This window comes from Cebus imitator, unplaced genomic scaffold, assembly GCF_001604975.1.
Source record: "Cebus imitator isolate Cc_AM_T3 unplaced genomic scaffold, Cebus_imitator-1.0 Scaffold570, whole genome shotgun sequence".
In the NCBI taxonomy this organism is placed as follows: domain Eukaryota; kingdom Metazoa; phylum Chordata; class Mammalia; order Primates; family Cebidae; genus Cebus; species Cebus imitator.
Genome location: NW_016107885.1, coordinates 498884 through 517939, shown reverse-complemented (window position 1 = coordinate 517939; position 19056 = coordinate 498884). Strand labels below are relative to the sequence as shown.

The 19056-nt window shown below is 36.0% G+C and overlaps 1 protein-coding gene and 1 pseudogene across 2 annotated transcripts in view; both read left to right on the top strand.

Moving 5' to 3' along the window:
• ABCB7 (ATP binding cassette subfamily B member 7) overlaps window positions 1-7212 on the top strand; it is a 125393-nt gene extending 118181 nt beyond the window's left edge. For both annotated transcript variants that reach the window (XM_017516011.2, XM_017516010.2), the window contains exons 15-16: window positions 253-360; window positions 6894-7212. In XM_017516011.2, coding sequence (XP_017371500.1) covers window positions 253-360; window positions 6894-7109 — 324 coding nt within the window. In that variant the 3' untranslated portion in view covers window positions 7110-7212. The remainder of the gene's footprint in view (window positions 1-252; window positions 361-6893) is intronic.
• Window positions 7213-11244: 4032 nt separating this feature from the next.
• Window positions 11245-11376, top strand: LOC119469090 (annotated as a pseudogene).
• The last annotated feature ends 7680 nt before the right edge of the window (window positions 11377-19056 follow it).

Below are 19056 nucleotides of genomic sequence, written 5' to 3'. Positions count from 1 at the left end.
AATATTGCCTATCTTAAAGAATTTTTTCCACGATCATGTGGTCATATTTGCCTTCTCTTTTTGCTTTCTGCTCTTCCTCTTAGCAATTATGAGAGTAAGTCTAATATTTGGTATCAGTATAAAGTTTACATAATAAAAGATTAACTGGCATTTTATATGTTTCTTTAGGAAATATATGATTATTTTAATTTACATTTGCCTAATGAGTAATTCCTTTTTTTTCTTCTATTCTTCATATTATCAAACTTGCAGACTATTCTTGGTGCCATGAAGGATGTGGTCAAACACAGAACTTCTATTTTCATTGCACACAGATTGTCAACAGTAGTTGATGCAGATGAAATCATTGTCTTGGACCAGGTAAGAGATTTAACTTTAAAGTTTAGTATTTGAGGAACACCTGAAATTGTTATAGATATAAGAAGCTTAAATATTGTTTCTTACATTATTTGGTTGAGATTGAATCCTGGTAAGATTCTGGTTTTAGCCCCTTTTGGTTGGAAATAATGCATGTCACTTCCAAGAAGGAATAAACTATATTAACTCACTCTCTATTAAAGTATTACAAGCAGAAGTTTAATCAGGAAAGCATTAAACCTTCACGACAGAAGCAGGTCTTCAATGGTACATATATAAAATAACTTTTCTGCATTCATTTTTTCTCTGAATAGACTCTTTGCTCAGTGTCTTTGCTATATTGTACATTATTATTTTTCTAATACCTGCACATAACCTTGATGGTTAAAAGAAAATTACCATAAAGTGATTATTTTCAAACATGGTCATTTTTATTATATGTTTTTCCTTCTCAGGAAAGTAAGAAAAAAGATAGTCTGCTTCATCTCTTATAAGGGAATTACTATACGAGTATACTATCTAAAAGTCTAAATCAATCAGAGTACCACTATTGTGATGGGCAGATTTGAAAATTGCAGTAATTTTTCTTTTCTCCTTTCTGTAAGGCCCTCTTCTCCCCACATCCCCCTAGTACTTATTTCTGACATTATGCAGTTTTCCACCCTACATTCCCCCTTTTCTATCATTGTTTTTCCCTTCTAATAAATATATCTTTAATTCTTTATCATTTTGCTTTTTGTTTTTTCTTTTTGAGACAGCATCTTACTTTGTCATCCAGGAGTGCAGTGGCGCAATCTTGGCTCACTGCAGCCTCAGCCTCCTGGGCTCAAGCAATCCTCCCATCTCAGACCCACAAGTAGCTGGGACTACAGGCACGTGCCACCATGCCTGGCTAATTTTCTGTAGAGATAGGGTTTCACCATGTTGCCCAGGTTGGTCTCGAACTCCTGAGCTGAAGCAACCTGCCTGCCTCAGCCTCACAAAGTGCTAGGATTACAGGAGTAAACTACCACGCCCTTTGAAAATCTGTGTACTAAGAGTTTAGAGAGAAACATTCTCATGTACTGTCTGTATAATGAGCTATTTAGAGGGACTTTTTCACTCCACTAAAATTTCTTATAGGGTATTCAGTGTTGTGGTTTGTATACTATTACCTTAATAAGTTGCTTGCGTACTTGTAACCCTAGGCCTTTCTGTTGGTTTGTTCATAAACATTTACATTCATTAGCAAACTGATTTTTCCAGTATGGTTGTACCAGAATGTCTTAAATGGGAAATTTTGTAAATATACTTTATTATATCATTGATGTTCAAGAATCTTAAATAAAATTTGCTACTTTTTTATAAGCTTTCTGATTCTATGCAGCCATGTAGTGAGAGCCTTTTCTTACAAATAGAAGTTGTTAAAATACGTTAGCAGGCATATGATTACCTGCCTCATGTCATGAAATTCACAGTATCTATACACTTATTTTATACCATTGCCACTTGGGTTTTGGATTATAAGTGGACCTAATTTATTAATGATCATGGCACCTGTATCTAAACAAGAATCTCTTTATATTCATGATTTGGTGATTCTATAGTTGTCTGATTATGAAGATGACGGATTTTCATTTTCTAGTGAAACTAATATAACCTTAGCTTTGACTAATAGTCTATCACCTTCTGTGTTCTGTCAGCAATTTCTTATAGTAGTGTTAATGTTAAGATGGCATATCTAGGGAACTTCTAGTTAAACGTGGAAGGTTGGATACATTTGTTTATCTCTTCTTCTCCTAACCATACTAAAATGAAGGTGAAGAAATAAAATAAGTATAATATGTATAAAGCCATATGGATAAAGATAACAAGAGAGGAAATAACAGTGGACAAGAGATATCAGCAAATTGGGGGAAACTGGTAAATAGATAATCGATTAGCAGAACTAAAAAGTTGAATACTGTGTGTCAAAAGAGAGAGACATCAATTAAAAAAAAGCAAGTTGATTCATATTGTAGACCCCTTTTGAAAAGGCTCAGGAATTGGAGGCACCAGGTATGATGAAAAGTGGTGATAAGCATGAGGTTAAAAGTAACAGAATTAAGTGTAAGTCTACATAAGAAATAAAGTTCCCAGGCCCCTTTCTCAGCCCCACAGCCTGGTGTTTATACCCCTTCCTAACCTTAGCAAGAGGCTGGAGATTTACTTATCAGGAAATTAGTGCCTTTGGACACAAACAAACCACCAAGCACATTAACAATTAAGGGAGAGTTTAACAAAAAATCATACCATACCAAAGGATAGGACCACAGACTCTCTTGTACCACTGGCTCCAAGAACTTTGCCAACCAGTTGTTCATCACTACTGTCACTACTCCTTCCCTCATCAGCAGATAATTGGAGGATTCTTCTCTGGAGAAACAAAAGCAGCCCCAGGCAAAAAAAAAAAAAATGTATTTGGGAACCCCAACAAAATATCCAGATATCTACATAATCATCCTACCATGAAGTTCACTGGTTTAGAAGGCATCTTTATGCACACAGAGCTTCCAGTCAGCCTTTTAATGCTCTATTCTTAAATGTCAGTGGATAGACCTCCAAAACAAACAGAAAAAAAAGAACTCAATGGAAAATGTAGACTTTAGTAATCTGCTGAGAGATCATGGAAAATGCGGTATTTCTAAAATAAGGACAGAAGAAAAAAAAAGTAACCTATAATCCCAGCTACTTGGGAGGCTGAGGTGAGAGGATGACTTGATCCCAGGAGGTGGAGACCAGCCTGGACAACATAGCGAGACTCTGTCCCCAAAAATTAAAAACAAAAAAAAGTAAAAGAAACTTATATGGCATGATCTGTAGGATATATTGGTAAGTAAAAAATAAAGTGAGATGCAAAAGAGAATATAGTATAGCATGCTAGCTTTTGCAAAGATAGGGAAAAAGAATATATGTGTATCTGCTTATTTTTGCAAAAAGAAATTCAAAGGATACATCAGAAACTAAAGCAGCTGGCTCCTATGGGATGCGGGTACAAAGGGTTAGAAGAGATACAGAAAAGAGAATGAAGTTTTAATGTTTCTTTTACTTTTGACCCATGCTTAGTGTTTTTATACCTTCAAAAATAAAATTAAATCAACAAGGACAGGAGAAAAATAAAAATTGAAAACAAACAGAAAGAAGTAAAACTAACTGCATATCAAATTGCTAACATAACCACAAAGAAGAAAAATAGAATTAAGCCAAGTAACTTTTGAACATATTACTTTGATTATATACCCTTCGTGGAATATATTATAAAGACAAAAATAACCCAAAAGAAATTTGAATTTAGTTTGTTTTGGTAGTAGTGTGGGGCTAACCATTTGTAGACTGTTTTTGTGTATAGTTTAAGACTGAGCTTATGAGTAAAGATATTGATGTTGGGAAACAGATCTCTTGGGAGAAGAAAGATACAAATATAGAATGACAAAGAAGAGGAGAGCCTTATAATGTTATATTGGAATAGAATTATTGGTTTGAATTTATGACTTAAAAGCAATGTCATAACTCTATGCACTGAAGAGGCCTAGAAGCAGTGAAAACCCAGTAGTAATGAGTATACTTGGCATCCAGATCTTGGGCACTAAATACTGTTCCTCACTTAAAGGAACCACGACTTTTTAGAGAAATAGCTGATTCCCAATCTAGGGCAGGGAAACTAATGAACACAAGTCATGAGAACACAGTAACCATTTTGAATGAGCACCTACTAGTCAACTGGGGAATAAAAAGAATAATGACACTAATTAATTATAATACCTTGAATAAAAAACATCTATGTATCCATGATGCTACTGCTAAAACAAAAATTATCAAGGGGAAAAGGACAATTCCCCTGTCAGAAGAAATCCAACTAACACATGAAATGTAAAAGGAATTACAAATTTAGAGAATCACATTTTACAACCACAATTATAATAATTGATTCAGGTAAGGGTCATCACTGGTTGCTGAAACCATATGGTAAAAAGCTATTGGGGCTAGAATATTCGCACGTTTTGAAATTACCTTAGATTACTTACTAATTAGAGAAAAAATATGTTGAAAATAGAGAAATATAGAAACTGGTTGATGTCACCTTAACCAAATGATCAACCCTAATATCAATAGTGGAGCAAATTGAACTTGTGTACCTCCTGATGTAATGCACTGAAGATACATCATCTTTTCTTCCTACCCAAAATGCTTAACCTGGGCTGGGTGTGGTGGCTTATGCCAGTAATAACAGCACTTTGGGAGGCAGAGGTGGGAGGATTACCTGAGCCCAGAAGTTCGAGACCAGCCTTGGCAACATAGCAAAACCGTTATCTTCTTAAAAAAAAAAAAAAAAAAGCCTAGTCTGCATCTAATAATCAGAAACAACTAGACAAATACAAATTGAAAGGCAATCTTTTAAAAACAAAATTTTGGAAATGTTAGTGTCTCACACAAAACAGACTAGAACGAAGGTGTTATACTAGAACGAACGTGTTATAAATTCAATGTGTTGATCCTGATTGGATCCTAGATGGGAAAAAAGTATAAAGGACATTATTGGTACAATTGATGAAGTTTGAATATGAACAGTATGTTAGATAAGATAGAGATGGGGGTCTCATGATGTTACCCAGGCTGGTCTCGAACTCCTAGGCTCAAGCAATCCCCTTGTCTCAGCCTTCCAAAGACCTGGGATTACAGGCATAAGCCACCATGGCTGGCCATTGTTAAATTTCCTGAGTGTGATGTAGTTGTATTCCTGTCCTATGGGAGAATGTCTTTGTATTTAGGAGATGCATGTTAATGAAATATTTAGGGGTGAAATATAATGATGTCTGTAAGTCATTCTCAGATGGTGTAGCAAAAAAATCATGTATATATAGAGAGAAGGTGAGGTGGAGAAAGCAAATGTAGGGAAAAATAACAGTTGCCAAACTAGGAGAATCATGTAGAGTTGTTCATTGAGTCACTCTTGAAATATTTTAAATTTTTCAAATAGGTTTTGGTAAATGAATAAATAAAGGAATGACCTGAGAACGAGATTTTCAAAATGAGAAATGTCTTTGCTGATATAAAGTCAAGGAAATCTCCAAAAAAGAGAAAATATAGAGAAAAGATGAGAAAACAAGAGAATTTGTCTAAAAAGTTCAACATCTGACTACTGGTAGTTCTAGAGAGGCCAGAGAAAGGGGAGGAAATTGTCAAATAATAGGTTGGTGCAAAAGTTATTGTGGTTTTTGCCATTGAAAATAATACCAAAAAAATGTCTAGAACTTTAGAGCAAGAGTTCCTAGATTGAAAGGGCCTACTGAGTACCCACCACAATTAATGGAAAAGAAAAATAAAGCTATACAAGGGCACATTATTGTACAGTTTCAGAATTGAGGATACAGAAAACAACCTAAAAGCTCTGAAGGGAATACCTCTGGGTGGTGGGGGAAAATAAACTAATAGACTACCTAATGTAGTTGATTATGAGAAAACTACTGTTTGAAAAGGGTTTCATAATTCTGTAATAACCTTTTGAGAGATTTCCAATGCTGACATACAAAACGAAGCAAATGAAAAACAAGGAAGTTACTAAGTCTAGGAGGATTAAAAGACTGTATAAGAAAATATATATAAAATCCTAGTACCTACTTAGCTCAACAGGGAATACTTACATAGACATAATAAGGTAAACACTGAATCAAAGTTCGTGATGTAACTGATGTTATTAGGAAAATAAATGATGGAGTAGCAGGAATGTGGGATAGTATGAGTGTTGAATCTCAATATTCCATAATAGGACGTCAGTAGATAAAGCCAGGAGTGAATAAATCAAGAAATAGCAGTATAACATTATATGTAAATGCTTAAACGTAGTTGCAGGCAAATTTCAGTTATTTTACTTAAGGGTATATTGTAAAAGTCCTGTTACCAGGAATACCAGTAAAAGTGACATAATTCCTTTTGTCTCTCAGCATGTTTAACCATAGCTATCAAGAAACAAATTAATTGTAGATCAGAGTTTGGAATCTATACCAAATCTTTATAGTGTTAAGTTTAATAACCATTGTTAAAAATAGCCACTGGAAGAATTAAACTTTTCATTTTCATTCAATCTTTTTTATTTCATGAAATCATTTTTATTTCAAAGTACACACAAGAATTTCAGGATATTATTTTTAACTCCGTTAAATCCCTGTATAAATAACAGTGCTTTTGATTTGAATATTTGCTGATTACAGAAAATATCACTTTTTTACATTTTAACCTTCCCTTTCTGCCCTTCAAAATGAAAAATGAAATATTACAATTTTATTTCCTTTAAGTAAAATGTTGTTTATGGTAGTATTTCATAGCCTTTTGTTTGTTCAACAGGGAAGAAAGCATTTCTACCTAAATTTTTTCACTTATACTGTGTATGAGGAATTAGGAGAGATATTTTAATGAGTACAAATCTTTCAGTATCCTTAGTTAGAAAGTATTTGGTATTTTTCAATTATTATGCTAGTTAAATGACCTTTCTCTGTGTTTCTCATGTGTTTGCTTTTTAGGGTAAGGTAGCCGAACGTGGTACCCACCATGGTTTGCTTGCAAACCCTCATAGTATCTATTCAGAAATGTGGCATACACAGAGCAGCCGTGTGCAGAACCATGATAACACCAAATGGGAAGCAAAGAAAGAAAATATATCCAAAGAGGAGGAAAGAAAGAAACTACAAGAAGAAATTGTCAATAGTGTGAAAGGCTGTGGAAACTGTTCGTGCTAAGTCACATAAGACATTTTCTTTTCTTTGTTTTATTTTGGACTACATATTTGCATTGAAGCAGAATTGTTTTATTAAAAAAATCATACATTCCCATTTTCTATAATCCTTCTTTTAGATAAGATTTATTTAAAAGGGGATTTGAGTTTTACATCTTTGACACTCTATTTAATGTGGCATCTGTATTTATCCACAAATTGTTTTCTTGTCACTGCCCTGGTTGTGCTCAATGCATTTTTGCTACCTGTTTGATATCACCACATTACCCTCTTAAGGCCTGACATTCATTTGATATCTATAGACAGATGAATCAGATTGGTTTCCAACTTTTGATAATTTTTAAAACCTCCTTTATACTGGCAATTTAGAGGGAAAGTGTCTGTTTCTTAAAATTAAAGAAAAAGAGGATAGTGTAGGATCATTGTTTCTTCCCCTCCAATTGAAATTGATGTGAAAATGAATTTATAAACATTTAAAATTAGACTGTATCAGGAGTAGACATGCATTTATAGTTTGATGTCTTGATAGATACCTATACTTACATTTCTTTTTTCTTTTTGAGTCAGAGTCTCACTCAGTCACTCAGGCTGGAGTGCAGTGGCACATCTCAGCACTCTGCAACCTCTGCCTCCTGGGTTCAAGCAATTCTGGTGCCTCAGCATCCCAAGTAGCTGGAATTACAGGCACATACCACCACACCTGGCTAATTTTTCTATTTTTAGTAAAGACAAGGTTTTGCCATGTTGGCCAGGCTGGTTTTGAATTCCTGACCTCACGTGATCCACCCACCTTGGCCTCCCAAAGTACTGGGATTACAGGCATGAGCCACCACGCCCAACCTATACAGGTACTTAAAATTTTTGAAGTACATTTGCAGCTATGTACTTTTTGGAGGAAAAACCTTCATTCTCATGTTGCTATATAGAATATTCTTCATCTTTAAGCAGCACCGTAATTTTGATCTAGTGAATGAATAGAATTTTATTTTTCCACAAAAAATTGAAGCATCATTTTTGTTTTGGACCAAACTTTACACATTTTTCTTTAAAGATTTACAAACCCCTATGTAATTTGAGAGTTGCCATACTAGAGGTAATCTGAAAAGCTTAGAAAGTTAATTTCCTCTTCTATTTCCATCTTAAATGTGCTGCTTTTGCTATTGGAAGTTTACAAAGAAACAAGTAAATGGGATGTTGTTCATTCATGCACATGCTCACACGTGTATAAATCAGTGTCCATTTCAAATTATTAAAGACATTTAGGTAAATAGAAGAGTATTACATATTATACTCTTTAGATGATCAAGACTCTAATCTGTGTTGATACTTCAGAATTTCTTTATTATAAGATCTTCCCTTACTTTTCAGTAATGTAATTAGTTTCTTTAAGCCTGACATAACAAGGAAGAGCCCAGACAACATAATCTAGTTTTACCCTGGGAGGAAAAAAAGTTTTACATGCTAGAAAGAATTGATAAAATATTGGTATATATTCACTTAGAAAGTTCTTCTCTTTTCCAATATGAACGTGCTTTGTTTGGTAGTAATCATTCAATTTGAAAATGTATGCACCTCATGAATGGCCACATAACTATGTAATAAGGTTTTATTTCTCAGAAAAGTTCTTAATATTTTATTGGTTTATAGTTTTAAGAAATTTCTCATGCTAATTTGATATGGGAGAGATTAATTTTTGTATTGTTGACATTGGTGAGTGGATAGCTGAACTTATCTAACTTAGGTGCCCACTTTTGTTATATAAAGGTAATTTGATAAGTAACATGAAGCCAGTATTTCATAGTCTTTGCTACCAGAGTAAGTGATGCAAGATCTTGCTTTTAAAGCTAGAGTTAATACTGAGATGCATAATCAACTGGAAAATGGATTAGGTTTTTTTTTTTTTTTTTTTTCCTTTTTGACATTTCTTATTCTGAAACCATAGGTGTTACTGCTCTTCTGAGTGGGGGGAAATAAGCACTCCCTTTGAATAAATTAGTTTACTGGAAATGTGGTTAAAGTCCCAATAGAAATTTTGCTTCTCTGTTAATTCCCTCTGTACATTTCCAGTGATGCTGATGGAAAAGATTTTGCTTAGCTGCATGAACAAGCACATATATTGAAGTAACCATCAGTAGTAATTCATTTTGAGATGTGAATAGTGTTCAAAGTAAGTTATTTTGTAATACAGGGAACCTTTAGTCCAAGAAAGTTAGGAATGTTTTCAGGGTGTGGATAATTTTCCCACTAAGAGATATGAAGCTATTTTCTTTTCATATGATTGCAAGTGGTCCCTAGGCCATGGTGGTCATTAACCATTATTTTCAGCTAATAAAATCTTAAATTACTTGAAAAACAGTTATTGTAGGGTCAATAGCTAAGTCTAAAAGGCATTTCTTTTAACCACTTCATATTAAAGTGGTTCTGTATTGGGAAATAATAGACAAATTAAGATGAAAGAAAAGCTTCCTAGGATGATTCATTCAGAAGAAATGCCAAGAAAAAGGGCATTAAATTATAGTGTACTAATTTTACATTATAATATTATATACTCACACAACAGGATAGTGTATAAATTTCTAAATCAGTGTTGCAACATAATGTTTTTTAATACAGTGTGATGAATAAGGTACAGTTTTAGAATATGAAATCTGAAATGGAGCAAGATGATAGGATTTTATTTTTTATATCTCTTTATTTTAAAGATTGAAAATTTTACTTTCTTCCTAAGGGACTTCCAGTTTACAAAAATTAAGTTGAAACCAAGGTAATTTGAGATTATAAAAACTGGGCCAGATGCCTTACTGAAGGTTCTTAACATAGAAATATCTTGGTGAGCAGATGGGCTCATTTGGAAATTTTTAACAGCTCAAGTCTGAGGGTCACTTTTGAAAATCAAAAAGAAACCTTAGCATTTGGACATGAACAAGCTCAAGATACGCGTTTATTTTTCCTCTACGGAGATTTGCACCTTTTAGAAACCTTAAGATAAATATGGTGTCTTTCCTTTAGATATTGACAAAGTAGTTTGTGAAGATGGCTATTTTAAAAAATATTTTTGCTTTAAAGTCAAGGTATTTAAAGATTGTATGATACTTTATTTCTGGATCTCTTTGTCCATAGTGCCATCTTGCTCTTATCCTTCCTATTTGCTGAATGTGTCAGTGAGTAGCAATTTTGCCAGTGTATATTCATAATTCCCTTACCTTGTAGCTTTGTTACTGGATAGTCTGTCATGGATTAATATTTGAAAGCATTTAGATACGTTTGCAATTGTAGTTTTCTTAAATTGTAAACAAATCTATTTAAATATGTAGATTTTTAATGTAAATTGTATAGTAAATGACAATACCAAATCAAATAGGCTAAAACTGGTTAGTTAAGACAAAATAGTCAGAGAGGCCCTTTGCCTCACTTTTATTGTTTATAGCAATCTGTAGATAATCACTAAATAAACATTATATTTGTGACTAGAAATGGGTATCCCATTGAAGAAACTCTTCTCTGCAGTGTCCAGGGAAAACTGATATTTTGTCATTCAAATACTGAGAATAAATACAGATAATTAAGAGATACTAACAGCCTTATGTAGAAGGTAAAAACTTGGAATCGTGTCTAAGAGAAAGTAATTGTGAAGCTCATAATGCGGATAAAATTACAGCAAATTATAGTGTGCTTTCAGTTAACATTAAGCTGTCATATTTTTGATGGCCAATCAGTGAAAGACAAGTTTCTGTTGTCCCCAGTTTCTCAGTTCCAGTGATTAGAAAGGAAACTTTAGGGTATAGAAATATCTTGACTGCAAACTGTGTGATAAACTAGCATTTTTATTAGGTAGAGTTGGAAATGAAATGCATGTTCTAGTTAAAAACAGGTTGGAGCATTCTTTGGTTAAAAGAAAAAGATTAGTGGATTGTTTCCATATTTCCCATTCTTACACAGCTACAGTAGTTTCAGTTTCATAAAGTAATGAGATTTTAAAGTTAGAAGGAGGTTAGAGGTCATTTAATACAATACTTTCATTCTACAAATGAGGAAACTGAGGCCAAGTTTGGATGAAAACCCTGGCTCCTGACACCTAGTCCATTCTTCCTTCTGCTGCACCACATTTTCACTCAAGTTACATTTAAAAATAAATTGGAAGCTTTGCACAGTCGCAGTATCATAGCCAATGAGGTTTATTCAAGGTGCAGTTATTGCTAACTGAAAATTTTTCCCAATACCTCATCATGACAACTTGAAATAAAGTTGGCATTGGTGAAATAAATAAATTGCAGTGTAGGACTTCCAGAATCGCAAAGTAAGGAGCTCAATAGAGCCTCTCCCCAGCAAAACAACATTTTTACTGGTAAAATTGTTTTCTTTAAAACAGTCATTTAAAATTTCTGAAAATTGTCATGAAGGCATACAGAAAATAGAGAAACATTCAAGAAAATCTATTGAATCTCATTAAGAACAGCAAGAGTCTGTGGTCTTTGAGGAACAACCTGTTTCATACATCCTCCACCCCCACCCAGGTGTTACCTGAGTGTTCTACCCTGGATGCTCCATTCTGGGCATGTATGGTGAAGATGATGGGGCAGCCAACAAATATGAAAAAAAGCTCATCATCACTGGTCATTAGAGAAATGCAAATCAAAACCACTTTGTGATACTATCTCACGCCAGTTAGAATGGCAATCATTAAAAAATCTGGAGACAACAGATGCTGGAGAGGATATGGAGAAATAGGAACGCTTTTACACTGTTGGTGGGAGTGTAAATTAGTTCAACCATTGTGGAAGACAGTGTGGCGATTCCTCAAGGATCTAGAAATAGAAATTCCATCTGACCCAGCAATCCCATTGCTGGGTATATACTCAAAGGATTATAAATCGTTCTATTATAAAGACACATGCACACGTATGTTCATTGTGGCACTGTTTAGAATAGCAGACTTGGAACCAACCCAAATGCCCATCAGTGATAGACTAGATAAAGAATATGTGGCACATATACGCCATGGAATACTGTGCAGCATAAAAAAGGATGAGTTCATGTTCTTTGTAGGGACATAGATGAATCTGGAAACCATCATTCTCAGCAAACTGACACAAGAACAGAAAACCAAACACCACATGTTCTCACTCATAAGTGGGTGTTGAACAATGAGATCACGTGGACACAGGGAGAGGAACATCACACACCAGTCCTATTGGCGGGTCAGGGGACTAGGGGAGGGATAGCAGAGGGTGGGGGGATTGGGGAGGGGTAACAGGAGAAATACCTAATGTAGACGACAGGAGGATGGATGCAGCAAACCACATGGCATGTGTATACCTATATAACCTGCACGATCTGCACATGTACCCCAGAACTTTATACTTTTTAAGAAAGATGATGGTAGTAGGTGGAGCCCACTCATCTCCCAGCTTACATTCCGGATCCACAGTTTTACCCTGTCAGGGCCAACTGTCTACATTTCTTATCCCACCCCTCAACCCCATACAAACACACCCTCAAGCCTGTGTTGCAGAAATTCTATTCCAGGCAGAAGAAGCCAAAAGGACTAGAGATGCCTTCTGCCACCCAGCCCTTCCCCCACCCCCTTAGAGTAGAAATTCTATGCAAAGAGAACAAGGAGGCCCTGATTTTCTCTATCCCAGCTTGCTCATAATATTGGAAGCATCACTCAATGAAGGAAACTGGCAAATACTGGGGACTTCCACCCCATCACCCATGAGTAAAATACTGATTTGATTTCAGGAAAAATGGGCCCCACCCTTAGCTTCAGTTCAGTGGTGCAGAGGTTCTGTCCAAGGGGAAAAGTATGCAATAAAGACAACTCCATTGCTCTGCCTGTGGAAAAACTGACTTCATTTGGAACAGAATATGAAGAACTTCAACACTAAAGATGTGTCAAAAACAGTGGATGGATATCTTGGTGGAGATCAGTTAAGGGAAGCTTGCACATACAAAGCAAACAGAAGTTTAATAGAAACATGAAAGAGACAGCCAAGAAGAGCCCTCCCAGGAGCAGTCAACTCTGGAGTTTGAAAAGTTTGTGTGCAGGTGCTGGGCTGCACCAACTCACAACAATCAGAGCAGAACATGGGACAGACTCGAAAGCATTTTCCAATGTATGCAGACCCATCAACACAAGCTAAATCTTTACTGGCACAAGGAATTTAAAAACAACCTTTGACCAAACACTGAACAATAAGCTACTTTGACCCAGAAGTGACTCCTAGGAACACAGGATTAAAAATAAAATGGCACTCATCCCTGGCAATCTGAAAGACTGTGTATGTTGAAGGCTGTGCTTTCTTATGATGATCACAGTGGGATCCTCCAAGCTTCTAGTCCCTGATGAACATGGGTGAAAAGTAAATTTCCTGAACTCTTCATAACAGCATCCAAATACACACACATCCAGTGGTTAAGTGTAAAAATCCTATTGGTTAATAATTGCCTTGTGTTAACCTGGGGGCAACCCTTAGGTATTAATAGCTGAACTAAAAAACAGAGCTAACGTCAGGATGCACACTGCAGAGGAAATAAAAACTAAAATTCCCCAGGAAAGGAGGATCAGTATCCAGGATTGCTGTAAGGTACTATCTAACATGTCTAATTTACAACAAAAAATTACAAGACATGGAAAAAAACAGGAAAGAGTAACCCATACACAGGGGGAAAAGAAGGTGATAAACGCTCCGTTAGAAGTGGCCCTGATGATTTTGTAGCAGATAAAATATTTGCCAACAAAGAGAAGGGGTGTGTGTGTATCTATAAATGGAAATTCTGGAGTTGAAAAGTGCAATAACTGAAATTCACAAGAGTTTAATAGTATATTTGAGCTGCAGAAAAAAATCTAAACTTGAAGGAAGATGAATAGAGATTATGCAGTCTGAAGAACAGAGAAAACAGTGGGGAAAAATAACAAGAGAAATGTGTACCAACATATGCACAATGCGAGTACCAGGAAGTGAGGGGGACTAAAATCTGGAATTCACAAGAACACTTAAATTTGATGCAAAACATTACATATCAAAGGAGCTCAACAAATGTCAAGTAGGGTAAATAAGGAGATACATCATAGTCAAATGTTGTGAGCTAAAGATGAGACAATCTCGAAAGCAGTAAGAGGAAAATAGCTCCTCACATACAAGGAAACCCCAATATGGTTAACAATTGAAGTTTCATCAGAACAGTGAAGGCCAGAAGACATAATGATGACATGTTCAAATTGCTGAAATTAAACAAAACCACCCAACTAAGAATATTATATCTAGCAAAACTGTCATTTAGAAATGAAGGTAAAATAAGATGTTCCCAGACAAGTAAAAAGAAAACTCATTGGTAGTGACTTGCATTATAAGAAATACAAAGGTAGTTTTTCAGGCAAAAAGCAAGTGACACCAGACAGTGATTCAAATTCACATGAAAAAATAGGAAGCACCAGTAATGGCAATCATGTGAGTACTTTAAAAAGACAGTATAATTGCATTTTTTTTCCTTTCTTCTCTTAACTGACTTAAAAAGAAACTGCATACAACAATTTATATTATTCTTTTATTGGGAATAGAAACAAAGCTATATAAGGAATGATACCAGGTAATATCTTGAATCTAAAGGTACAAACGACAAGAGCCAGAAATGGCATATAAAAAGGCAAATATCATAAACTCTATGCATATATATGTGCCCTTCTCTCAGCTTTTTAGAAAGACATAAGATCATATAAAGATTGTAATAATGTGTTACTGATTTGTAACATATAGACGTAATATGAATAACAATAGCACAAAACTGGGATGGAAAGGAGCTATATAGTAGTAAACTTTCTATATTTCACTGCAACTAATCAGTACAAATATGAAGTAAATACTGATAAGAATGTATATTGTCATTCGTAGGACAGTCACTAAGAACGTAACTTTTAAAAATGTACTTTTTTTCAACATTTATTTTAGAATCAGGGTACATGTGCAGGTTTATTACAAAGGTATATTGTGCAATGCTGAGGTTTGGAATGCGAGTGAATTTGTCACCCAGGTAGTCAGCATAGTACTCAATAGGTAGTCCTTTTTAACCTTCACCCCATCTCCCTCCCTCCTTTCTCTTTTATTCTCTAATATATTTTCCCATATTTATGACCATATGTACCCCAATGTTTAGCTCCCACTTATGAGAAGATATGATATTTGGTTTGCAGTTTCTGCATTAGTTCACTTAGTGTAATGGTTTCCAGCTGCATCTATGTTGCTGTGAAGGACACGATTTTGTGTTTTATGGCTGCATAGTATTCCATGCTATATATTTACATTTACTTAATCCAGTCCACCATTGATGGCCACCTGGATAGATTCCATGTTTCTGCTATATGGTTAGCACAGCAATAAAGATACAAGTGCATGTGACTTTTTTGGTATAATGATCTATTTTTCTTTGGGTATTCAACCAGTAATGGGATTTCTGAGTCGAATGGTAGTTCTAAGTTCAAACTGCTTTCTGCAGAGCCTGAATTAATTCGCATTCCCACCAGCAGTTTATAAGCATTCCCTTTTCTCTGGAGCCTCACCAGCATCTGTTGTTTATTGACTTCAGTAAAAAAATAGCCATTCTGACTAGTGAGATGGTATCTCATTATGGATTTGATTTGCATTTTTCTGATGATTAGTGATGATGAGCATTTTTTATGTTTTTTGGCCGCTTATATATCTTCCTTTGAGAAGTGTCTGTTCATGTTCTTTGCCCATTTTTAATGGAGTTATTTGTTTTTGGCTTGTGGAATTGATTATATTCCTTATAGATTATGAATAATAGACCATTTTCAGGTGTGTATTTTGTGAATATTTTCTCCCACTTTGTGCATAGTCTTTTCACTTGATAGTTTATCTTGCTGTGCAGAAGCTCTTTAGTTTAATCAGGTCCCATTTCTCACTTTTTGTTGTGTTATAATTTCTTTTGAGGACTTACCCATAAATTATTGGCCAAGGCTGGTGTTGAGAAGGGCATTTCCTAGGTTTTCTCCTAGGATTTTTGTAGTTTGAGGTTTTAATCCATCTTCAGTTAATTTTTGTATATGATGTTAGGTATGAGTCCAGTTTCAGTCTTCTGCATATGTCTAGCCAGTTATCCCAGCACCATTTATTGAATAGGGTGTCCTTTCCCCATTGCTTATTTTTGTCAACCATGTTGAAGATGATATGATTGTAGGTACATAGCTTTAGTTCTAGGCTCTTGATTATGTTCCATTGGTCTATGTGTCTTTTTTTTTTTTTTTTTTTTTTTTTTTTTTTTTTTTTTTTTTTTTTTTGCTTACTGTAGCCCTTGTAGTATAGTTTAAAGTCAGGTAATGTGATGCCTCTGGCATTGTTATTTTTTTAATTTTTAATTTTTATTTTTATTTTTGAGGATTGCTTTGACTATTTGAGCTCACTTTTGGTTCCATATTAGTTTTAAAATAGTTTTTTTCTGATTTTGTGAAAAATTACATTGGTGGTTTGATAGAAATAGCACTGAATCTGTAAATTCTGCTGGGCAGTGTGGCCATTTTAACGATGTTGATTTTTCCAATTCATGAGCATGAAATAGCTTTCATTTATTTGTGTCATCTCTGATTTCCTTCAGCAGTGTTTTATAATTATCCTTAAAAAAGTTTTTTACCTCTTTGGTTAGCTGTGTTTCTACGTGTTTTACTCTTTAAAAAATATACTTAGAACATCATTAATGGGATCAAAATGTTACACTGCAAAATGTCCTTGTAATACAAAAATGCAATGAGGAAAGGAGAGGAACAACGAGGCAGATAGAAAAAATCCAAAATGGAAGATGCATAGATGTATACTCAGCCATATCAATAATAACATTAAATATGAATTCATTAAACAGTTAAATCAAAAGGAAGAGATTGTCCAATCAGATTTTTAAAAATCAAGATTCATCCATGTACTGTCTATAGGTGATCCACTTTATATTCAAAGATACAAACAGGTTGAAAGTAAAAGGATGAAAATAAAGATATACCATTGCAAACACCAGCTATAAAAGTGTTGGAGTGGCTGTACTAATATTAGACAAAACAAACTTTAAAACAAGTAAAAAAATTACTAGAAATAATAGAGACATTTCATAATTATTTAAGGGCCCATCTAACAGGAAGATGTAACTGTTTTAAATATATGCAACTAATGACATCAAAGTAGATAAAGTAAAAACTTACAGTATTAAAAACAGTAAAAGAAAAATATCAATGGTAGGAGACTTCGAGGCTCCACTTTAAATAATGAATAAAACAGCTGGAAAATATTAAGAAGGAAATAAAAGACTTGAACAACACTTTGCATCAGCTAGACCTAATAGACATCTATAGAATACTCCACCCAAAATCAGAATACATGTTCTTCAGGATAGACTATATCGTTAGCTGGCAGATCGGGGAAAGATGGCCAACTAGGAACAGCTCAGGATTTCAGCTCCCAGTGAAAGTGCAGAGGTTAAGTGGGCACTGCATTTCCAAATGGATTTTTATTGCCCACAGACCAGGAGATTCCCAGGTGGAGGAGCCCCACGGGTCGCCAGTGGGGCTGTTTCAGCCGGCGTGGCTGTTTCGGCCCATGCAGCTGCTTTGCCCGAGCCCTGGCATGGCGGTTCTCCGTATAAAAGACACTGGTCCGGGTGCACTCTTAGCTGGCGATTGAAACCCTGAGACGGCAGAGACGCCCATTCATCTGAAATAGGCCAGGAGATTGCTAGGCAAAAAAACCACCAGGAATCTCAGTGACGCTGTTTCAGCCGGCTCAGTGAGTCGTGGCACAGGAGATCCCGACACCTTTTCAACAGGCGCCTGGAACACCTGGGAGAGAGTCAAACGTTCAACTGAAAAAAAAAAAAAAAAGACTCTGAGTCAGGGAGCCAGGTGATCAGGCTCGGCTGGTTCCACCCCCACTCCCCCACACACACACACACAAAAAAAACAGTAATTGAAAACGCTCTGAGTTGAGAGTTTCACAGCAAGCACAGCTGAACCCAGGACGGCCCGCCTCTGTGGGGGAGGGGTGTCTGCCATTACTGAGACACTCCACCACTATGGAGGCAGTCTGCCATCGCTGAGGCACCCCGCCATTGCTGAGGCAACCCGCCGTTGCCGAGGCAACCTGCCACTACAGAGACAGTCCCCCATAACAGAGGTGAGCCACCATTAGCAAGGCACCCATATAAACAGGACTACAGGGAAGATCACAGGACAGCTGGGCAGAGCCCACAGTGGCTCAGCAAAGCCTCTGCAGGCAGACAGTGACTAGGCTGCCTCCTCGCTGGGCAGGGCAGCCCTGAAAGAAAATAAAAGGCAGCAGCACAACGGAAACTCATAAATAAAGCCCTAACTCCCTAGGACAGAACACCTGGGGGAAAAAAAGGAGGAGTTCATGAGTTCTGCTGCAGCAGACCTAAATGCACCTGCCCAGCAACTCTGAATGAACAATGGAGCTCACAGCTCAGGACTTGAGCTCCAATAAAGCACAGACTTTCTCCTCAAGCAGCTCCCTGACCCCCGTGTATCCAAAGAGTCGCCTCATAAAGGAGAGAACAAATTGACATTTGGCGGGTATCCTTCTGGGACAAAGATAGCAAAAGAAGAAACTGGTAGCAACCCTTACTGTTTTGCAGCTGCTGCAGGTGATCCTCAGGCAAGCAGGACCTGAAGTGGACCTCAGCAGTCCTACAGCAGAGGGGCCTCCCACAAGGGATCACAACTCCTCACCAGCAAGGGATCAAGGCTGGGTGGAGAAGGAGTATGATGAAATGACAAAATCAGACTTCAGAAGGTGGGTAATAAGAAACTACAGTGAGCTAAAAGAACATGTTCTAACCCAATGCAAAGAAACTAAGAACGTTGAAAAAAGATTTAACGAAATGCTAACGAGAATGGACAAAATAGAAAGGAATATAAGTGAATTGATGGAACTGAAAAA